The sequence below is a fragment of the Opisthocomus hoazin genome, chromosome 2 (genome assembly GCF_030867145.1).
Source record: "Opisthocomus hoazin isolate bOpiHoa1 chromosome 2, bOpiHoa1.hap1, whole genome shotgun sequence".
NCBI lineage: Eukaryota > Metazoa > Chordata > Aves > Opisthocomiformes > Opisthocomidae > Opisthocomus > Opisthocomus hoazin.
Window position 1 is genome coordinate 89,918,701 of NC_134415.1, and position 18,362 is coordinate 89,937,062.

At 38.6% G+C, this 18,362-nt stretch overlaps 1 protein-coding gene across 1 annotated transcript in view; it reads left to right on the forward strand.

The window, feature by feature from the left end:
- RNGTT (RNA guanylyltransferase and 5'-phosphatase) overlaps positions 1–18,362 on the forward strand; it is a 195,156-nt gene that overhangs the window by 40,394 nt on the left and 136,400 nt on the right. The window contains exons 9-10 of the mRNA XM_075414382.1: positions 9,843–9,978; positions 16,894–16,965. Of these exons, the coding sequence (XP_075270497.1) occupies positions 9,843–9,978; positions 16,894–16,965 (208 nt within the window). The remainder of the gene's footprint in view (positions 1–9,842; positions 9,979–16,893; positions 16,966–18,362) is intronic.

The following is an 18,362-nucleotide window of genomic DNA, read 5'->3' on the forward strand; positions in this document are numbered from 1 at the left end:
ATGATTTTCAGGGTCATAGTAGTCAGAAGAAAATCTTCTCTGGACCTTCGTTTGTCAAGGGGAACAAATGAAAAGGGAAACCACAGTTGAAAGGAGAGTGGTGGCAGCAAGAATAAAAAAAAGGATTTGATGTTGAGTGAGAGAAGTGGAGGAGACCAATGATTAGTAAAGATTATGGATGATGGAATATCTCCGTAAGCTATGGAGTATCTGTTACCCTACAGTGGCAACTTGCACAAAGTGTATATAAGCGGGGAATACCACCTCAATGAATTTTGTGAATATCAAGTTCTGTGCTGTCAAGCAGGATGAATTGATGAATATCAATTCATCAATAACTGGAGGTATGTAAAAGATGTGTAGGTGTGGTACTTAGGGACATGGTTTAGCGGTGGACTTGGCAATGTTAGGTTTACAGTTGGACTCGATGGTCTTCAAGGTGTTTTCCAACCTAAATGATTCTATGATTCTGTGAATACTGAAATTAAGCATAGCCCTTTCACTGGGATATATGAGGTGATCAAGAAGACAAGAAAATTGTTTTTTTCCATACCAGCATCAAGTCAGGGCAGCAGTAGCTTGAACGAGTGATTCAGAACACGAAACTAGATATTGGGAACCTTCTAATTTCTCAAGAAATTAGACATTGGCATAGCAGATATGCTGGGATGACTTTCTTGACTGTAACGTGAGTATTAGAAAGCATTCGTTCTTCAGGAAAGATGCAAAATAAAGTTTGAGGGATAACATTTTGTTTTCATAATAGCTGAAGGATAAACAATTGTTCTGGAGTTCAGGTTTTTAAAAAATCACCGCAGGATTGTTAAGGTAAAATTCGGGGTTACTGCTGAATCTGCTGCATATACCAAACCTGATCAGAGTTGTCGCTATGAGCACACTTTAACATCTGATATAAGTTGAGTGTCTAGATCTCCACTGATTTAACAAGAGTTCACAGAATGGTGGGGGTTGGAAAGGACCTCTGGAGATCATCTAGTCCAACTCCCCTGCTAAAGCAGGGTCACCTACAGCAGGCTGCACAGGACTGTGTCCAGGCGGGGTTTGAATATCTCCAGAGAAGGAGACTCCACAACCTCCCTGGGCAGCCTGTTCCAGTGCTCCGTCACCCTCAGAGGGAAGAAGTTCTTCCTCATGTTCAGACAGATCTTCTTATGCTTCCGTTTGTGCCCATTGCCCCTTGTTCTGTCGCTGGGCACCGCTGAAAAGAGTCTGGCCCCATCCTCCTGACACCCACGCTGCAGATACTGAGAGGCATATATTAGGTCCCCTCGCAGCCTTCTCTTCTCCAGGCTAAACAAGCCCAGCTCCTTCAGCCTCTCCTCGTAGGAGAGATGTTCCAGTCCCCTCACCATCCTCATAGCCCTCCACTGGACTCTCTCCAGTAGCTCCTCATCTTTCTTGAAGTGGGGAGCCCAGAACTGGACAGAGTATTCCAGATGGGGCCTCACCAGGGCAGAGTAGAGGGGAAGGAGTACCTCCCTCGACCTGCTGACCACACTCCTCCTAATGCACCCCAGGATCCCATTGGCTTTCTTGGCAGCCAGGGCACACTGCTGGCTTATGGTCAACCTGTCGTCCACCAGGATATCCAGCTCCCTCTCCGCAGAGCTGCTCTCCAGCGAGTCCATCCCAAGCCTGTACTGATGCATAGAGTTGTTCCTCCCCAGGTGCAGGACACTGCATTTGCCCTTGTTGAATTTCATCAGGTTCCTCTCTGCCCAACTTTCCAGCCTGTCCAGGTCTCGCTGAATGGCAGCACAGCCTTCTGGTGTATCTACCACTCCTCCCAGTTTGATGTCATCAGCAAACTTGCTGAGGGTACATTCTAACTCTTCATCCAGGTCGTTGATGAAGAAGTTGAACAAGGCTGGGCCCAGTACTGACCCCTGGGGGACACCACTAGTTACAGGCCTCCAACTAGACTCAGCGCCGCTGACGACAACCCTCTGAGTTCTGCCATTCAGCCAGTTCTCAATCCACCTCACTGACCACTCATCCAGCCCACACTTCCTGAGCTTCCCTATGAGGATGTTGTGGGAGACTGTGTCGAAAGCCTTGCTGAAGTCGAGGTAGACAACCCCCACTGTTCTCCTCGCATCTACCCAGCCAGTCACGCCATTGTAGAAAGCTATCAGATTGGTCAGGCATGATTTCCCCTTGGTGAATCCATGCTGACTACTCCTAATAACCTTCTTTTCCTCCACTTGCTTAGAGATGACATCCAGAAGGAGCTGTTCCATCACCCTTCCAGGGATGGAGGTAAGGCTGACCGGCCTGTAGTTCCCTGGGTCCTCCTTCTTGCCCTTTTTGAAGACTGAAGAGACACTGGCTTTCCTCCAGTCCAGTTTAGCCAACACAGTAAATGAAGCCTAGGAAGCTATTTGTTTCACCCTAAAGTAGGCACCTTGCAATTATGAAACTTAATCAAAAGCTGAATTCTGCCCTTTTTTGAGGGTAGAGAATTGGTGGAGACTTTTGACCAGAGACAAATCCAGATGATTCTGAATGTAATAAGAGATACACGAGATACATTTACTTACTAACCAGCAGCGTAGTAACATAGTATTTTAATACTGAGGGGAAAAAAAAATCTTGAAGTTAAGTTTCGGTCATTGATGAAAAGGCTTTGCTTTATACTTAGAACATTTTGATTTAGTATAGGGACTGACGCTAATGAAGATTGTTGGAATTGTAAAATAGGTAAAGAGTGGATTGCAAGAAAATGGCAGTGGATGGTTTTGGAAGAAAATATATAGAAAGCCAGAAGTGGAGATCCTGAATATTAATTTTGTATTTTCATAAAGAATTTTGAAACAGAAATCAAGTATGTTCTGACAAACAAATGGGGGAGACAAGCCACTGAATTCACTGAGGAGCAGAATAATAAAACTGGAAGAATATTTATTTGTAGAAAATGCAAGGTCATGAATAAGAAATATTGGAGCTGGAAGCTGTTAATTGGAAATTACTGTCAATCAGAATCTAATGTTTTTTTTTTAGTTTAAAATACTGGGAAGACTGTTGATGGCAGAATTTGACCTAGAAGTATGCAAGAGAAATAGGTTGTGGTATATTCAGAGCAGACTAACTTCCAAGGGCCCACGTGTGTGGTTAGTAAAAATTTTATTTAGAATTTGGATTATCAAGTCAAATATATGGTTCTACAGCTGCTTATGTGTTGCAGTGTTTCTTGCTGGCTGATGCACTATGTACTTGTGCAAATGAAAATGCGTGTGCAAGTTTGAAAATGGTCTTTGTGACAGAGCTGTCGGCATGCTGATTAAAAAGACGTTGTTCTTCTGTTTACACACTGAAAACAGCATTATGAGTCTTCACAGAACTTCCTGTGTTAGTGTCCCCATATCCAGCCGGTGTCATCCTTCAGGAGACAGTTTGAAGCAGCAACCATTGTCAGCAGCAATTAATAGAACAGAAGAAAGCAAGTTGAGCTTTCCCCTTTTGTCGGGACTTTAGGGTGTGTTGCTCCATCTGCCACAGGCCAGCTTCAAACTCATCTAATTTAAACTGCTACTCTGGATCCAGCACAGCCTGGATTCAGGCCAGGACACGGGACTGCAGCGGCGTAGTGACACACATAGATGATCTCCTACTGTCAGTGGATAGAGGGCGGCCATTAATTTTTTATTACCCTGACCCTTTCTACGGTGTTTGATGCATCTGGCCAGAAGCTGATGCTGTCTTGCCAGGAGGGAGTGGCAGGGTCCAAAGTAAAGCGCTGAACTGGCTTGGCCTCGTCCTAGGAGATGGATCTATGGAGTGACAATGCGCTCATGATTTTGAAGTGTTGCCAATCATAAAAGGTAATCAAGGAATTGAAAATGATATCTGCAACAGGATATCGTTGTTGCCTCTGCGTCAGTGAACGTATTAGTGATGCTAATTGCTATTCTGAGTTGGGTAATGCTTATCTGTGTGGGAGGGCAGCACTTTCACAACGCTGAATTCTAGGCTGTGTAATGAACTCCCCTGAGAGTGTAGTTTGCGCTTAGAGTTGATGATGGATTTTCTTACATTTTGCGTTCTTTAAGGAAATAATACAGACACAAGCATATTTAAAAAGGGAAAAAAAAAGCAAGGGCGACGATACCATATGGAAATAAATAATCTTTGATATAGCCTGTCTGAAGAAATACCGTGGGGCAAAGAAAGCTCCTATAGGAGCTGAATTTTTAAACTTCCTTTAAAAAAAACATTTCTAATCCATTTTCTACTTATAGAAAATTAATTTTGTGTGGAACTCAAACTCGGAAGATGAGGTCTCAAAGTTTGAGGAAGCTGTGCTATGGTTTTTTGTATTACGCTTAAGGTTTTAAAACCCCTATAAAGTACAAAATTAACATGTGTAACCTTATTGCTAGGATAGTTGCTCTGCTTTTGGCTTAGGCAAGTAAGTTAAATGTAGGTAAGGCACATCATAAAAGTGAAGTCGGTGGCAAAACTTCTGTGAACTTCTGGGAGATCAATTTCACTGTAAATGTGTTTTGGCAAGCGCTGTGCTGAATGTGAGGTACTATGTTGGGGAGTATTTTCAAAGCTGGTTTTGTGAATCCTAAGAAGCTGGAAAAGAGGATAGAGGCTGCATGCTCTGGTGGGTGCAGTACTGGATCTGGAGCTTGGGAGACACAGTTCTGCTCTTGCTCCTGATTCTGGACAACTGTAGATTGGGGGAGACCAAGTAATTTGCCTTATTTTGCCTTAATATTTGCCTGAAATGTACTTTCAAATTTAATGGTGAAAAATACTGAACATCCACAGAAAGGAGAAACCTCAGTTTTTAACTTATTTTCAAGGTAGCTCGAGTCAGCTTCAGGATTGTGTAAAAAACGAAAAACCCTCCACCACCAACAAAATAAACTAAACTAAAAATGGAAGTTTAATAACATCATTCTTCTGACGTGTATTTTGGGCCCAGCTGATGTGGACTGCATGAACAGGATGTATGTGGAGACAAATGGGCCATTGAAATGCCTTTATTTGGGTATGCTGAAAATGATTTCTGAAGAGAAGACTTTTCAAGATGATATTTGATGGTTGACGTTTTTTAAAGTTTAAAGATTAAAGTTTTTAACACTCTGGTAGGTGATTTGGAGATCTGCTTGTCTAATGCCAAAAGCTGTAACTCTTTGCTAATGAAATTTTAATCCTATTTCCTGAATTATTGTGTTAATACTATCGTCCAACTAGAATTAATAATGGACCTTGTCTCACGACCAGAAATGAATGAAAAGTAGCTTCTAATTAAACTTCAGATTTTAACATTTCTATGACTAGGTAGTTTATCAGCGTGTGACATTAATCTGTGTGGACACTGTGACCCTTTTTTCTTTAACTTGCTTGTCAGAACCTCTGTTGCAACGGAAACTGTCTGGTTTGTGGTGGTTGGATTGGCAGTTTGGAGAGATGATGTTTGTCGCTCAAACATGATTCTGTGCTTTTATGTATGGCTGTGAAAGGTGAATGAGCAGTTCTGTTATTGCTCTTATTGCTGCTCCGTTCTTGCTCTCTTATTCCCTTGTCTTGTTTTAAATTCAGATTGAGCCATCTGACACAGAACCATGTCATCTTGTGTACTTGCGCAGAAACTAATACAATGGGGCCTGGTTACTAATTGGAGCTTTTGGGTGCTCACACAATAAAGATAATTAGTAATAAATGTACAGCTGTAATAGCCAGTAGTGTTCAGTGTGCAGTACGATGCATGACAGTTTAGTTCCTGTGTGCTGTTTTAGTTCCTATTGAATATATTTGAGAAATCATCGTTCTTCTTTCTTCGCCTATATGGCATTGTCCAGAGGTGTTCCTCTATTCTGGTGTGTAGGTGCTTATGCTGTTAATACCTCAATTACCTTATTAAAATATAACTGGTCAGGGCATGTCCGAATAATATTCAGAAATGTACTGATCAGCAGTCTACAAGATTTCACCAAGAAAGCTTGAAGTGTCATCTGGAGAAAATTTAAAGCCTGACGTTACGCACATGAACTTATGCTTTTTGTATTAAACAAGCAAACAAACAAAAAACCCCGACTAACCGACCAAAATCCCTCATTAATTAATAAATTCAGTTTTACCAAAACCTTGGCATGGTTGCATATCTCTTTTGCTTCTTGCACATTTTCAGTTGTTGGCTGCTCATAGAACACTTCTGGTTGTCAGTCCATCCTTGACCAAATTTCTTCTGTCTTAGGTTGGTAATAATTAGAATTTTGACAAATTCTGTTGTTTGGATGACATTAAGAGGTTTTTTTTTTGATAGCTTATTAAATTAGGGGGTGGTGTTTTCCGACTTTCAGCTTAAAAAAACTGAACAAACGAAACTGTTTCAAAACAGACATATCTGGGTCAGTCTAATGTCTTTCTCATGCAGAGAACTTGTTCAGCTTCAAAGTTAGGCAAATATATTATCATGAGACCCATGACAAATGGGTCTACATTAAGGTAATTTATTGTCCTGAGACCATTTTTTTTTTTTTTTTCTGTCTTCGAAGTAACCGCATGCTGTTTCTCAGTAGCTCACTGAAGTAAGATGTAATTGTGATTCATGGTGATCTTTAACTGGAAGTCTTCTGCATGCAGTTGTAAGACTTACCATTGTCTCTGTCATTTAGAATTTATGGTACAAACAGCTAACAGTGACGGATTTTAAAAAGAGAAAGGGAGAATTCAGGGGAGAAGAGATGTAAGGTTAGTGCTGTGGTTTGAAAGAGAAGGGATCTCGCTGCTAGTGGTTGGTGGGCTGTCCAGCTACCAACTCTGAAGTAGATTTCCATAGATTTTGAGTGAAAGATCTAGAGGAAGTGGTGGTGTGTTTGTCTTAGTTTTGCTGTTCAACTAATAGGTTTTGATGAAGTCTTCTGTATGTTGTCTGAACCTGTAGATGTTTTAGGTGGCTGAAAACAAAGCTTTTAACTGTTTGTGATTTTGGGGTTTTTTTCGCAAGTAGTTGTAAAATCTCTTGTACCACATTTGTAATGATGATGCAAGTATGTTTGGGTTTTTTAAGTGCTAGATCTCTTGAAGCATTAGATGCTATTTTGTCACTGAACCAAGTAACAGTGAAAGCATGTACTTAAAGCAGCAGTAAATACGTGATTTCAAAAAAGGCCAATTAAGCTTCTATATAAAATTAAAAATAAAGTAGTGCACATAATTTTTTCTATTACTTATACACCTCTTCTTCCCCCCCCCCATGGTTTCTTTAATTTGTGAGAAAAACACAACATGCTTTTTATAATTAGCTTTAGTTTTGAATAAATTTACATGGCTTGAAAAATGAATGTTGTCTGTATATTATTCTTGCTTCTGAAGAACTTGGTGACAAGTTATGTAATTGAATCTATATTGAGTTATTTTTTTCATAAAGCATCTAATGTGCAGCTTTCAGCTCTCCTAATGTTGTATTGATTTAATCTACTTCCCCCCTCTACCCCTTTTAGGTTTTCTGCTCATATATGTCTTTTTTTTTTTTTTTTTTCTCTTCACCCGATACGTAACATCTCTAAGTACTCATTTTGCGTGTGGAGAAACACTAGTTGAGCTGATTTATAGTGAATTATGATTATAGTCATAATACTGAAAGGAAGTATTTGTTTAAGCTGCATGGGTGGAACTGTGCTCCTGTAGCCAGATCTGCTGATTTCTAGAGGCAGGCTCTGTGCAGACGACAGGACGGCTGCCTGGGTAGAGCATTTGCCTGCAGGGTTTCTGGGGGATGCTTGCTGCTTTGTTTTGACAGCAGAGATCCTGTGGGCATTACTTGTAAGGGCAATGGTGGATTTTAGAAAAGACTGCTGATAGCTTGTTATTTCTTCATAACCAGGACTTTCCAAGGAGAAATGGATGAATTATGAAAAGTACTGTTTCTTCCCCCCCCACATATATCCAAAGACTTTTAAAAGTATAAAAAGTTCTTTGCTGAATGAGTCTTCAAATATGCTTGCTTGTTTTCAAGATACTCTGGTGTGGATGGTGAAACTCTTATAATCTTTTACTTTTAGTCAAGTGTTTTCATATTCTGTGCTCTCAAAGAAACTGTACTGCAATCTGAATGGATTAGTTGCTCTGGGAAGATTTGTGTCCCTTCCCTATTTATATCAGGCTATTGAAGAACATTGAATGTTGTGAACTTCTGGAACCATTGAACTATCTTGACAGTTGGTAGGGCTCCCATTTTGTTCTCTTTTTGGGTTTCTGAGATTTTGACTTCTCAGTAGAACTTCTGTAATAACACTTGTGCTTTTAGCACATCTGTGTGCAAGGTGAAAGGATCAGTGAAAGAAAGCTCAGCTTAGGGTCACGCTCTCAGTTTTGGTGTAGACCACCAACACAATTAGTTATGGCATGATCAGGCATAAGTTCAATTACAGCAGCTCAGGTGGTAATTAGTAAAACTGGCATAACGCAGATTTGACTGAGACACCAAATTTGGACTTATTTTTTGAGTCTTCATGTCATTTTTGTCTCTCATATGCTTATTTTTTGCACTGCTAATAAGCCATGGTGTTTCCTGTCTGATCAAATGATTGGACATCTTGATAACTATCTTGTTCTTTTCACTGGTCTTACTAAGTGCAATCACATATTTTTGGCTCCAAAAAGGCACTTTTCTGGTCTTTTTTGCTTTGCCAACCTTCTGAGCCCCTCAACAGTTTCTATCTTCTTTTACCGTATCAGATTCAAGCTGCTAGGCTTCACCTTCAGCTGCTTGTGGTATATGCTCAGCCTTTATTACTTCTCATTCACTGCCGAGATGTTGACTTGTTGCATCTGGCCTTTGATACTAGTTTCTGCTGAAATTTCCTCAGTTGATTTTCCCCAGTCAGAAGGTGTGCTCTTCTTGGCTGCTGCACAAGTTTGAGAAGACCTTTGTCTGTGCAGCTGCCTTGTTATTCTTACTAAAACTCTACTGTAGTACTCTTTTTGCAAATATCAAATAAAACTTTACAAAGGTAACTCAAGTGTGTTGCAGCTGTCATGCTGTTAAGCATCTCTTGTGGTTTTTATCTGTTTTCACTGTTTTTGTCTTTGTACTTGTTCACTGTTTTTTCTTATATGCAGACCGTTATCTCTATAGAGCAATGTTTTGTGGGATTAGCACAGAGAGGTCTAAATCAATGACTTGGGCTCCCAAGTACTGTCATAATGTAAAGAAATTTTTAAAGAATTCAGATGTCTGCAGCTGAACTAAGCTCATAAGTTGCTGGTGATAGCGTAAGAAGCTTTAGGGTTTTCTTTCTGTGTCATGTGAAAGGAATGTACCTTGGCTAAATTTGTCAGTGTTTTAATGAAAAGTGGCTCAGTAGTTGGCTGGGACTTTGCAATACTGCAGTGTTAGATAACTAGTGACAGACAGGAATGGTGTTTCTTCTGCATGAAACTCCTCAGATTTATACCAGACAAAGTTCTGGCCCACTGTATAAAGGAAAAACTGGAGTAAAAGATCTTTTAGCAGTATCTAACTGAATTAGCCTCATTTATTCCTTACAGCATTAAAACCTCTGTTATTTTTAATAGATTTTCAGGCATCATTTTACTTTACTTGGATGCAGGAACATTCTTTTTCATATAGATATAGAGTGAACTTTATCTTTGACATATTTTCTTCGTGATAATTGCATTGAACTCAATTATCTGCTTTCCTGAAGCAATAGGTTTATGCTTCTAATTGTAAAAACTTCTTTCTAAAATGCTTTTTTATAACATCTATCACGATTGCTTTTTTTAGCACTTAATATAAATCAAAATAATAGAGATTTAGAGGATATACCTTTAAGTGCACTATCTTAACATTGCCTCTGCAGGTACATGATGCTGATTGATGGCAAGAATGAAGTTTATATGGTTGATAGAGACAATTCCATTTTTCACGTGTCTAATCTGGAATTTCCATTTCGTAAAGATCTTCGCGCACATCTAACAAACACTCTTCTGGATGGGGTAAGGAGCATGCTGTGTACTTATTGTAACAATTTCAGTTCTGTTTGTTTTGTTCAGAAACAAGGCCAAGTTTTTAGGCCTGGATCAGTGAATCATGGGATTTCAGGACTAATATAGATTCAATCACTGGCTGAATCGCAATTTCGCAAGTCATTTCTTATCTACAGAACAGCAGTGATGACTGCTCTGGGGGGAGCTGTTTGTCTTTGAAATAAATCGAGGTATTGAGATGACATTCTCTGAGTATGAGAAAACACTTGAAGAGAGTCTAAAGAAATAAATGCAGAACCTTGTCTCTTGTTACAGCTTTATATTTTGATACAATAGACGTGGTCAATTTAATCCAGTTAATGTAAATATTTCTTAAAGTTCATAAAATTTTCATCATTTTTTGAAAGGCTTTTGTGAGTTGATGTCTTTGCTTGTTACCATTATTTTCAGCTCATCTGAATTGACCACGATTTAGAAATGGTTTAGTTACATTTGTTTAAAACATTTCTAAGTTGTCATGCTGATTTAAATTATGTAAGCTCGCTAATGAACTTTGTAAGGTAGTTGTAAAACAAGCTGTAAAACATCTGTGTGTGTTGTTTGAAGGCTGGCCTGGAGTATTCTTGGTAAACTTTTCAGAACAGTAGCTGCAAGAAGACATTGCTCCTTTCTTGACCTTCGTATTTTAGATGAGCAAAAGAACTTCGTTAGCTCTTGTACTAAATACCTGCTAATGTAGCTGAACGCAGTTTCCTATCATGTCGCAGGAGCATTGGAGGCTCACTACATTGCTATCACTCTTGCTTGCTGAAGTACTGAATGTCTGAGATGATCTTCCATATAGGTCTTCTGAAGCCTAATGCACCTTTCAGATGCGGGAGACTGTACTGTCATTGTAAACTTTCTTTCCTTTCTCAGGCCTTTGTGGTCAGTGTCCTGCTTGAAATGTCACTTCTGTGAATGGTCGGTCTTACTGAATACACATTAACATGATAAGAATCTATAAATCGAATCTGTGAGGATAATTATTGCAAGGAGCAATGTACTGTCTCAGGGACAGAGGAGCAGATAATGGAATATTTTCCACCACCTCTGCTTTGCTGACAAATTGAGAGCATCATGCTGTCAGCTCAAAAATGTTTGCACAAGCTGTCATGCTTGGTAGGAGCCTCTTCAGCTAAACAGCTTCCTGATGACGTACATAATATTCTTAATGACATACATTAATTTCCATACTGTTGAGATAAAAAGCCTGGTACTATATTGTTTTTTTCTCCCCCTGCTCTTTCTAAGGTTCTTGAGAAAGGAATGGCTTGGCAGTGTCCATAGGGTGTAATCCTAGGTGTTCTTCAGGGAAACTGCTGCTCTGTTTTTGTGTTTCAAAACAGATGATTTAGTAAGGGTGGTTAATATGTACATAGGGGAAGACAGTTTAATTCTCTTCAGAATAAATGAAGTTCTCTCAGTTACCCAGGGCATGAACTATAACTTCACTTAATTTGTTTTTTTGTAGAAGTTTGACTGTTACTGTGCATTTCAACACTTCACTTTATTAGCATAAAATTAATCTTACTGTGATTCCCCTCACCCCCCTTTTCTTTTTTGATAAAGTGGAAAGCAAAATGATGTTAAATGAACAAGTATTGGTTGAAGGAAGTACCTTGAGATAAAACTAAAACCTTTCAATGGATAAATACTTTTCATAGTAGAGATTTCTAAATTTATTAAGTATGATCAATTAAAAAAAGAATCACAGAATCACTGAGGTTGGAAAAGACCTCTAAGATCATCAAGTCCAGCCATCAACCCAACACCACCATGCCTGCTAAACCATGTCCCCAAGTGCCACATCTACACGTTTTTTGAACACCTCCAGGGGTGGTGACTCTACCACTTCCCTGGGCAGCCTGTTCCAATGCCTGACCACTCTTTCAGGAAAGAAATTTTTCCTAATATCCAGTCTACACCTCTCCTGGTGCAACTTGAGACCATTTCCTCTCATCCTGTCACTAGTTACCTGGGAGAAGAGACCAACACCCGCCTCGCTACAACCTCCTTTCAGGTAGTTGTAGAGAGCGATAAGGTCTCCCCTTCAGCCTCCTCCAGACTAAACAACCCCATTCCCTCAGCTGGTCCTCATAAGACTTGTTCTGTAGATCCTCAGAAAAAAGCTCTTGATGGAATATTTTTATTTTCTATTGAAATTCCTTTCAACAGGTTGAGAATAAAATTTGCTTATTATTTGAAGCATCAGAACAGCTTAACTTTGTAATCGAATATTTGTTTAATGTTGGTACCAAATGATAATTTCCATGACTATTCCTTTACTCTGGATATATGCGTGATTTCTTTCTTGTCTTAATTCATGGGTAGAAAAATTTGTCTCTTTTGTGTTAACGTATTTTGCTAATTAGTGTTGAAAGGCTGTTGAAGTTAATTCTTTAATTACAGGTTGAAGTGGTTCATACTTATTGCCCTTGAAGTAGCTTTCTCTCTTTCAGAGAATGAGAGTATAGAATGAAGTGGCCCAAATGACATTGCTTTACAGTAATCTTAAAAAGTATGAGAAAGAAGGAAAACAAAAGAGAGGTATCAGCACCATGCAGCAAAACAACTACTGGTGTTCAGAATACAAAAGATTAGGTAATTTCCCCTAACTTTATTTAGAATGACAGTGTACATAAAACTTTCATAAAGGCGATTTCCATGAATTCACTGATCTATTAACTTGCTTTAAGGCTTCTGGTGTAAGCCTTTCATGTGGTTGTCTTTGAGAATTTCAAATGCATTTACTGTTCACTTCAGGCTGAAATTACTTGCAAACAGTTCTTACTATGAGCAGTTATGTCTTGGGTGATGAGAGATCTCCTGCAATACTCCGTGCTCATCTCCAGCTCTTCAGTTGTGATTGTTTTCCTGGCATGGAAGAAAGTTTTCTGCAAAGCTCATTAAAGCTAATTTGAATATTACCTACAGGTGACTAGCATAATATGAAATGTTCTTTTAGAAGCCAAGTGTTTTGCATCCGTACTGCTATCTGAGGAAGTGCGTAGATTTTTGTTCAAGTGTTTTGGCTGTCATGCAAGAGAGCTAATTAGTTGGTTTCAGGAACTTTCTTGGCACTCTGCTTAGCTTTGGAACAGTTGAGCAGAAAATGCAGAGGCATTCTTAGACTTGAAATGCCTTTTACAATTTTAATACAATTTGGTACATATTTTGTTTATGTATAAAATACTGTTCACACTTGAAGACTTAGGAGAGCCAAGGACTCCAAAAGTGGAGAGTGAGATTGAGATTGGTTTATGTTTTTGTATCAGTACAGACCTCACTTGTAAGCTCTCTCAGAAGTGGCCCAACTTGCAACTTTTTAAATTTGCAAAGGCTGGTACTTTGTGCGAAATAGATTTAAAGAGAAAAACCCAAACTCTTTTCATGCCTGAGGTACAGCAGTGGCTAGAATTGTGTTAAAGGTAAACAGACAAAGGAAAAGTAAGGCACAGGAGGAAAAGGAACAATAAACAGATGTGTGATTAGATCTGATTCCATAGTCTGTGTCAGCAAAGAATACGTTCTGCAAATGGCTGGTAAAATGAGATCCTTTGCTTTGTGATTAAAGTTTGGATTATTTTAAGTCCGGGTTGCTTGCTAGGTATGTGATTCAAGGAAATAAGAAAAAGTCCATGAGCTGTCAGTCCCGCATTGTTCTTTTGGTACTTGCCCAGCTAAAAGCTCTTAGCGCAGTTGCTATCTCTAATGTGCTGTAAGACTGTGCTCTGCAGCACCAGAAGATTAAGAAGAGGAGGTTAACACCAGCACAGTTTTGCCAGGTTACATCAAAGAAACTGGCCATTGGACCTTGTTCTGCAAGCCCGCAGGTTAAGCCGATACCTAAACTAGCAGCTGATGGACAAGTGGCAGAGCTAGTACTTACTAGCAGTGGTAATTCTAAAATACACAGCAGTGGCTGTAAATGTACATGGGGTCTATAACAGGAAATGCATGGGTGCAGGTGCATCTTACGGGTTCTTTTGTGTTCTAGCACCATGTCATGTGAGTGGTTTTATGTTGAAGTTTTCAGTTATCTAAAAATTGACTTAAACATAGCCTTATATCAGGTTATTACTCAAATAAGAATGAGTGAGTTTGAATGTGATCAGTTCTCAAATACTATGTTTTCCCAGCAGTCTCTGAATGTGTCTTCGAGGTTTATTCCCTGAGGTATTTTTCAATTCTCATGATTTCAAGGAAGATTCTGAAATCAGACTGTTAAATAATGATATGTTAGAGTATTTCTAATCTGAATCATTCCTACGATCACTTTACAGCTTTTGCTTGATGATAGTTGTATTGGCGTAACTAATGGAGCAGTGAATGTTGTTGTCATGATGGAATGAGCATTGCAGGAATTTGCCATCTCTACTTCTAAGACATACTGTTCTATTGTTTATTTGCTCTGGTAGCTGGGATTTCAGTCAGGATATGAGAAGAGAACAAGAAGCAGGGGAGGAAGAAAGAAGTGAGGATGTGAGGAAAGAGGACTAGTTTGACCAGTAACAGAGTCAAAAAGGTTTATACATGTCTAAAGTAGAGAAAAAGTTTCTTTATAAAATTAATTCTGTGTTAAAACGGAACATTCTAGAGAAGGTGTAAAAGTCATTCTTGGTCCTCTTGGCTGTATTTTGTATTTCTTCTTAAACTGAATATCTAGAGATTCAGATTTTGAAAATTAGGCATAAAATCGTGTAATACCAGGCATTGAATGTTTTCAGGGTTTTGCATACAAATGCTGGCTTTCCATGAAAGCTGAGACTCTGAATATGCGTGCTTAGGAAATGAGTCCTTAAGCCTTAAATATATGTTCGATTAAATGTATTTTAAGAATTAGTTTCACCTGCTAATGTGATTGAAACGTTAAAGAAATACAGTAGCATTCTTTTGTTTCAGTTTTACTTTGTTGTTAATTTCGAATGGGAATACAGCCACCTGATTACTACTAGGAATTCTGGGTGGGATTTTTTTCCTTTTTCTTTTCCTTTATTTTTTTCCCCTGGATTATGTCTTTACACACTCTTCCAAGTTTGAACATCATGCCTTCTTCCTCTGTGAGGATGTACATACTCCATCTGTTCCTGCAGTTAGTTGCAATACTTACTATCAAAGAAGGCATTGCAGCATTGCATCTGCTGTTCCTTTGATAGCTCACCGGTGTCTTACCCAAGTTTTGGAAAGGCACAGAATGACATTTTGTTACATTACTGCTGTGTAGACTTTTTGCAAATGTTATTTGATAGTGCCTGTAAGTAAATGATTTTTATAGTTAAGATATTGTAGTGTTACAAAGGAATATTTTTCACTCATTGACTTTTTTTATATGATGTGAAAAGGTGTGTAAGGTCACTTCAGGTAGTCATTCACAACTGCTGTGAATGCTGCATTTGGCTGTGAAAGCCAATCTCCATCTCAGTGTTGTGTTCACAGAAGATGAGATTCCAAAATATTAAGTAGGCAACTTGTAGTTCCCAGTGGTTTTTGAGAACAACAGGCTCATGTCTGCTAGTTTAGTTTTAAATGCTTCAAGCTTTGTGGTTGCTTTAGAACAAATCTCCATTTTTACAACTGCTTGCTTATTTTTCAAAGCCAAATGTGATTAAATACTAGGTACAATCTAGAATCTAGGTGTGTGTACAGACTAAAAGTCAGTCTTACATTGAGAATCTTGCTTGGATTTACTTTGTAGAAGTTGCAGATTCTAAAAGAAGTTAAAAGGTTGTAAAACATAAAAATACTACTGACCTAGCAAGCAAACTAACTTAAAATTAGTTGGAGATGATGTAAGGTTCTCTTGTGGATTAATTCTTGATCTCACAATTTTGTTTTCATCATGTTAATAGTGAAACATTTTTGCCTTTTTGAATTGTTTTATCTTGTATGTGTGAATTTGGAATTTTAACTTGATATTGGCAGCAAAAAATCCTTAGCTGAAATAATTAACTTCTTAACCAAGAATTGGGTGGGGGAAGGGAGCAGGAAGAAGATTGATTGCCTTTAGATAAGTGAGTATCTTGAAGCTGTCTCTGAAAAAGATCTACCGATTGGTTGATTGTTACCATTTTCAGTCATGTCTAATTTATATGAAACTAAATATTTTTTATTAGTTTATTAAACTGATAAACTATGTCTAACTGATATCATAGGAAACCTGAGTTACGGATGTAAGCACCAGCTTGTAAGTTGTATATATTTTTGAATGTACCATTAAGTTCAGGAAACACTTTTGTGTTTGGTTGTTGATCATTAATAGTCTTTCTTCTAGCTGACATACTTTCAAGATTGTTTACCAGTACATATTGAATGTTAACTAATTTCATTTGATACAGATAGCATCTGTGATGTTTCCATCTGAAGGAACCCTACTGTTTATTCACAATGCAACATTCAAGCAAATTGCAGTTGTCACTGCTGACTAGGATGCTGTTAACATGAAAGGATCCAACCTGAGCATGGAAAATGGACGTTAATGCTTGTTCTTTACTTCCTTGCTGTTGTACTTCTTATTGTAGGCGAGATTTCCAGAAGTGCTTGGTTAACTTAGGATCCCAATTCTTACTGAGTTTTCTAAAAGCTCATTATTCACTCAAGAAAGGTAGCGATTGTGAAAGCTGTATGGGAACTAATGCATAAATGTTGCAGATCAGAATGTGGAGAGTTAGTACAGCTTACTGGCTTGTTATTGAATGCTTCATGAGAGACGTTTAAGACCTTAATATTATTTTTACAATCTCGACCTATCGTAAAATCTTTTTGTTAGTAATGATGTGGCCAGTGTTTGACTGCATCATGCTTACAGGTACGTGCATTAAGTATAAATGTCTTGATATTCTATATTCATGAAAAAAAGGTAAATGTCATCTCTTTTCTTTTAAGGAAATGATCATCGACAAGGTTAACGGACAGGTTGTCCCTCGGTACTTGATATATGACATTATTAAGTTTAATGTAAGTACTTTCAGTTTTATTGCTTTTATCATTAGTTATTGATTCTCATTTCTATTTTAATCTTATGTGTGCAAGTAAGAGCTTCAGAGTAAATTCAAACACCAAAAATGTTTGGGTATTTTGTAGCTCCATAACAAGCAATGCATCAGAATTAAGACTGAAAGCAGCCTTATAATAGACGTTGATTTATTTCCATCTGCTCAAGAAAAGATGGTAGTTTGAAACAGTCTGCTAAACACTGTTGGAGAATTTCCCATCGCTAGAGCGTGCTTGAACTATTTAGCCAGTGAAATTGAGGGGGAATGGAGAAGTTAGCTTGTTAGTGGTGTGCTCCTTGTTAAGCTGCTCCATCACCTCTTTCTCAAATTTCTCTTTGAAACCAGCCAACTGGTTCTCTGTTAAGTCCTCAACAGCAGAGGACTGTTTACACTGGCTGTAGGGCCAGTTTACACTGGCTGTAGGGCAAATATGTAATAAAGAAATATATTGCAGAAGTTGTGGAAAAGGTGAGGCCTTTGTTGACAGCTAGGAATAAAGTCTTTGTGGTCACAAGAAAGAGCTGTTAAGCAGTACAGAAAATGAGAAACTTTTTGTCTGTAAAGCAGCTTTCAAATATGGTAAAGATTTGAATGTCACCAAGGGACTCTTGTATGTTGACTTCTGTAGTTTCTTTTTTAAAAAAAAATATTTGCTGTATTTTTCCCCAGAAAGTCATGATATATGTGGATTTTGAAGTTAGCCAGGGCTCTTATGGCAGGCTTTGCTACTGAAACTTATTTGAAGAACTAACCTTGACAGTGTGTTCCACTTGTTAGCCCTTATTATGAAATAAATTTTATAGTGATTTCTCTGTTACGTCTAAGGAAGAGAAAATGACCATCAAGAAGAATCAGTTTAACCATATATATGTATTTAAAACCATATTTAAAATAATTTTGTGAAAACAAAGTGTGTACTAGTTTTGTTGGGGACAGAGTTTATTTTCTTCATAGTAGCTCATATGGTACTGTGTTTTGGATTTGTGAATTGAACAGTGCTGATAACACCGGGATGTTGTAGCTATTGCAGAGCAGTGCTTATACAACCTCAAGCCCATTGCTGCTTCTCACACCACCCCACCAGTGAGGAGGCTGGGGTGCACACGAAGCTGGGAGGGGACACAGCTGGGACAGCTGACCTTGGCTGGTCAAAGGATATTCCATACCATATGGTGTCATGCTCACCAATAAAAGCTGAGGGAAGAAAGAGGAAGGGAGGATGTTTGCTGTTACAACATTTGTCTTTGCCAGTAACTGTTATGTGTGACGGAGCCCTGCTTTCCTGGAAATGGCTAAGCCCCTGGCCTGCCAGTGGAAAGTAGTAAATGAATTTCTTGCTTTGCTTTGCTTGCATGCGCA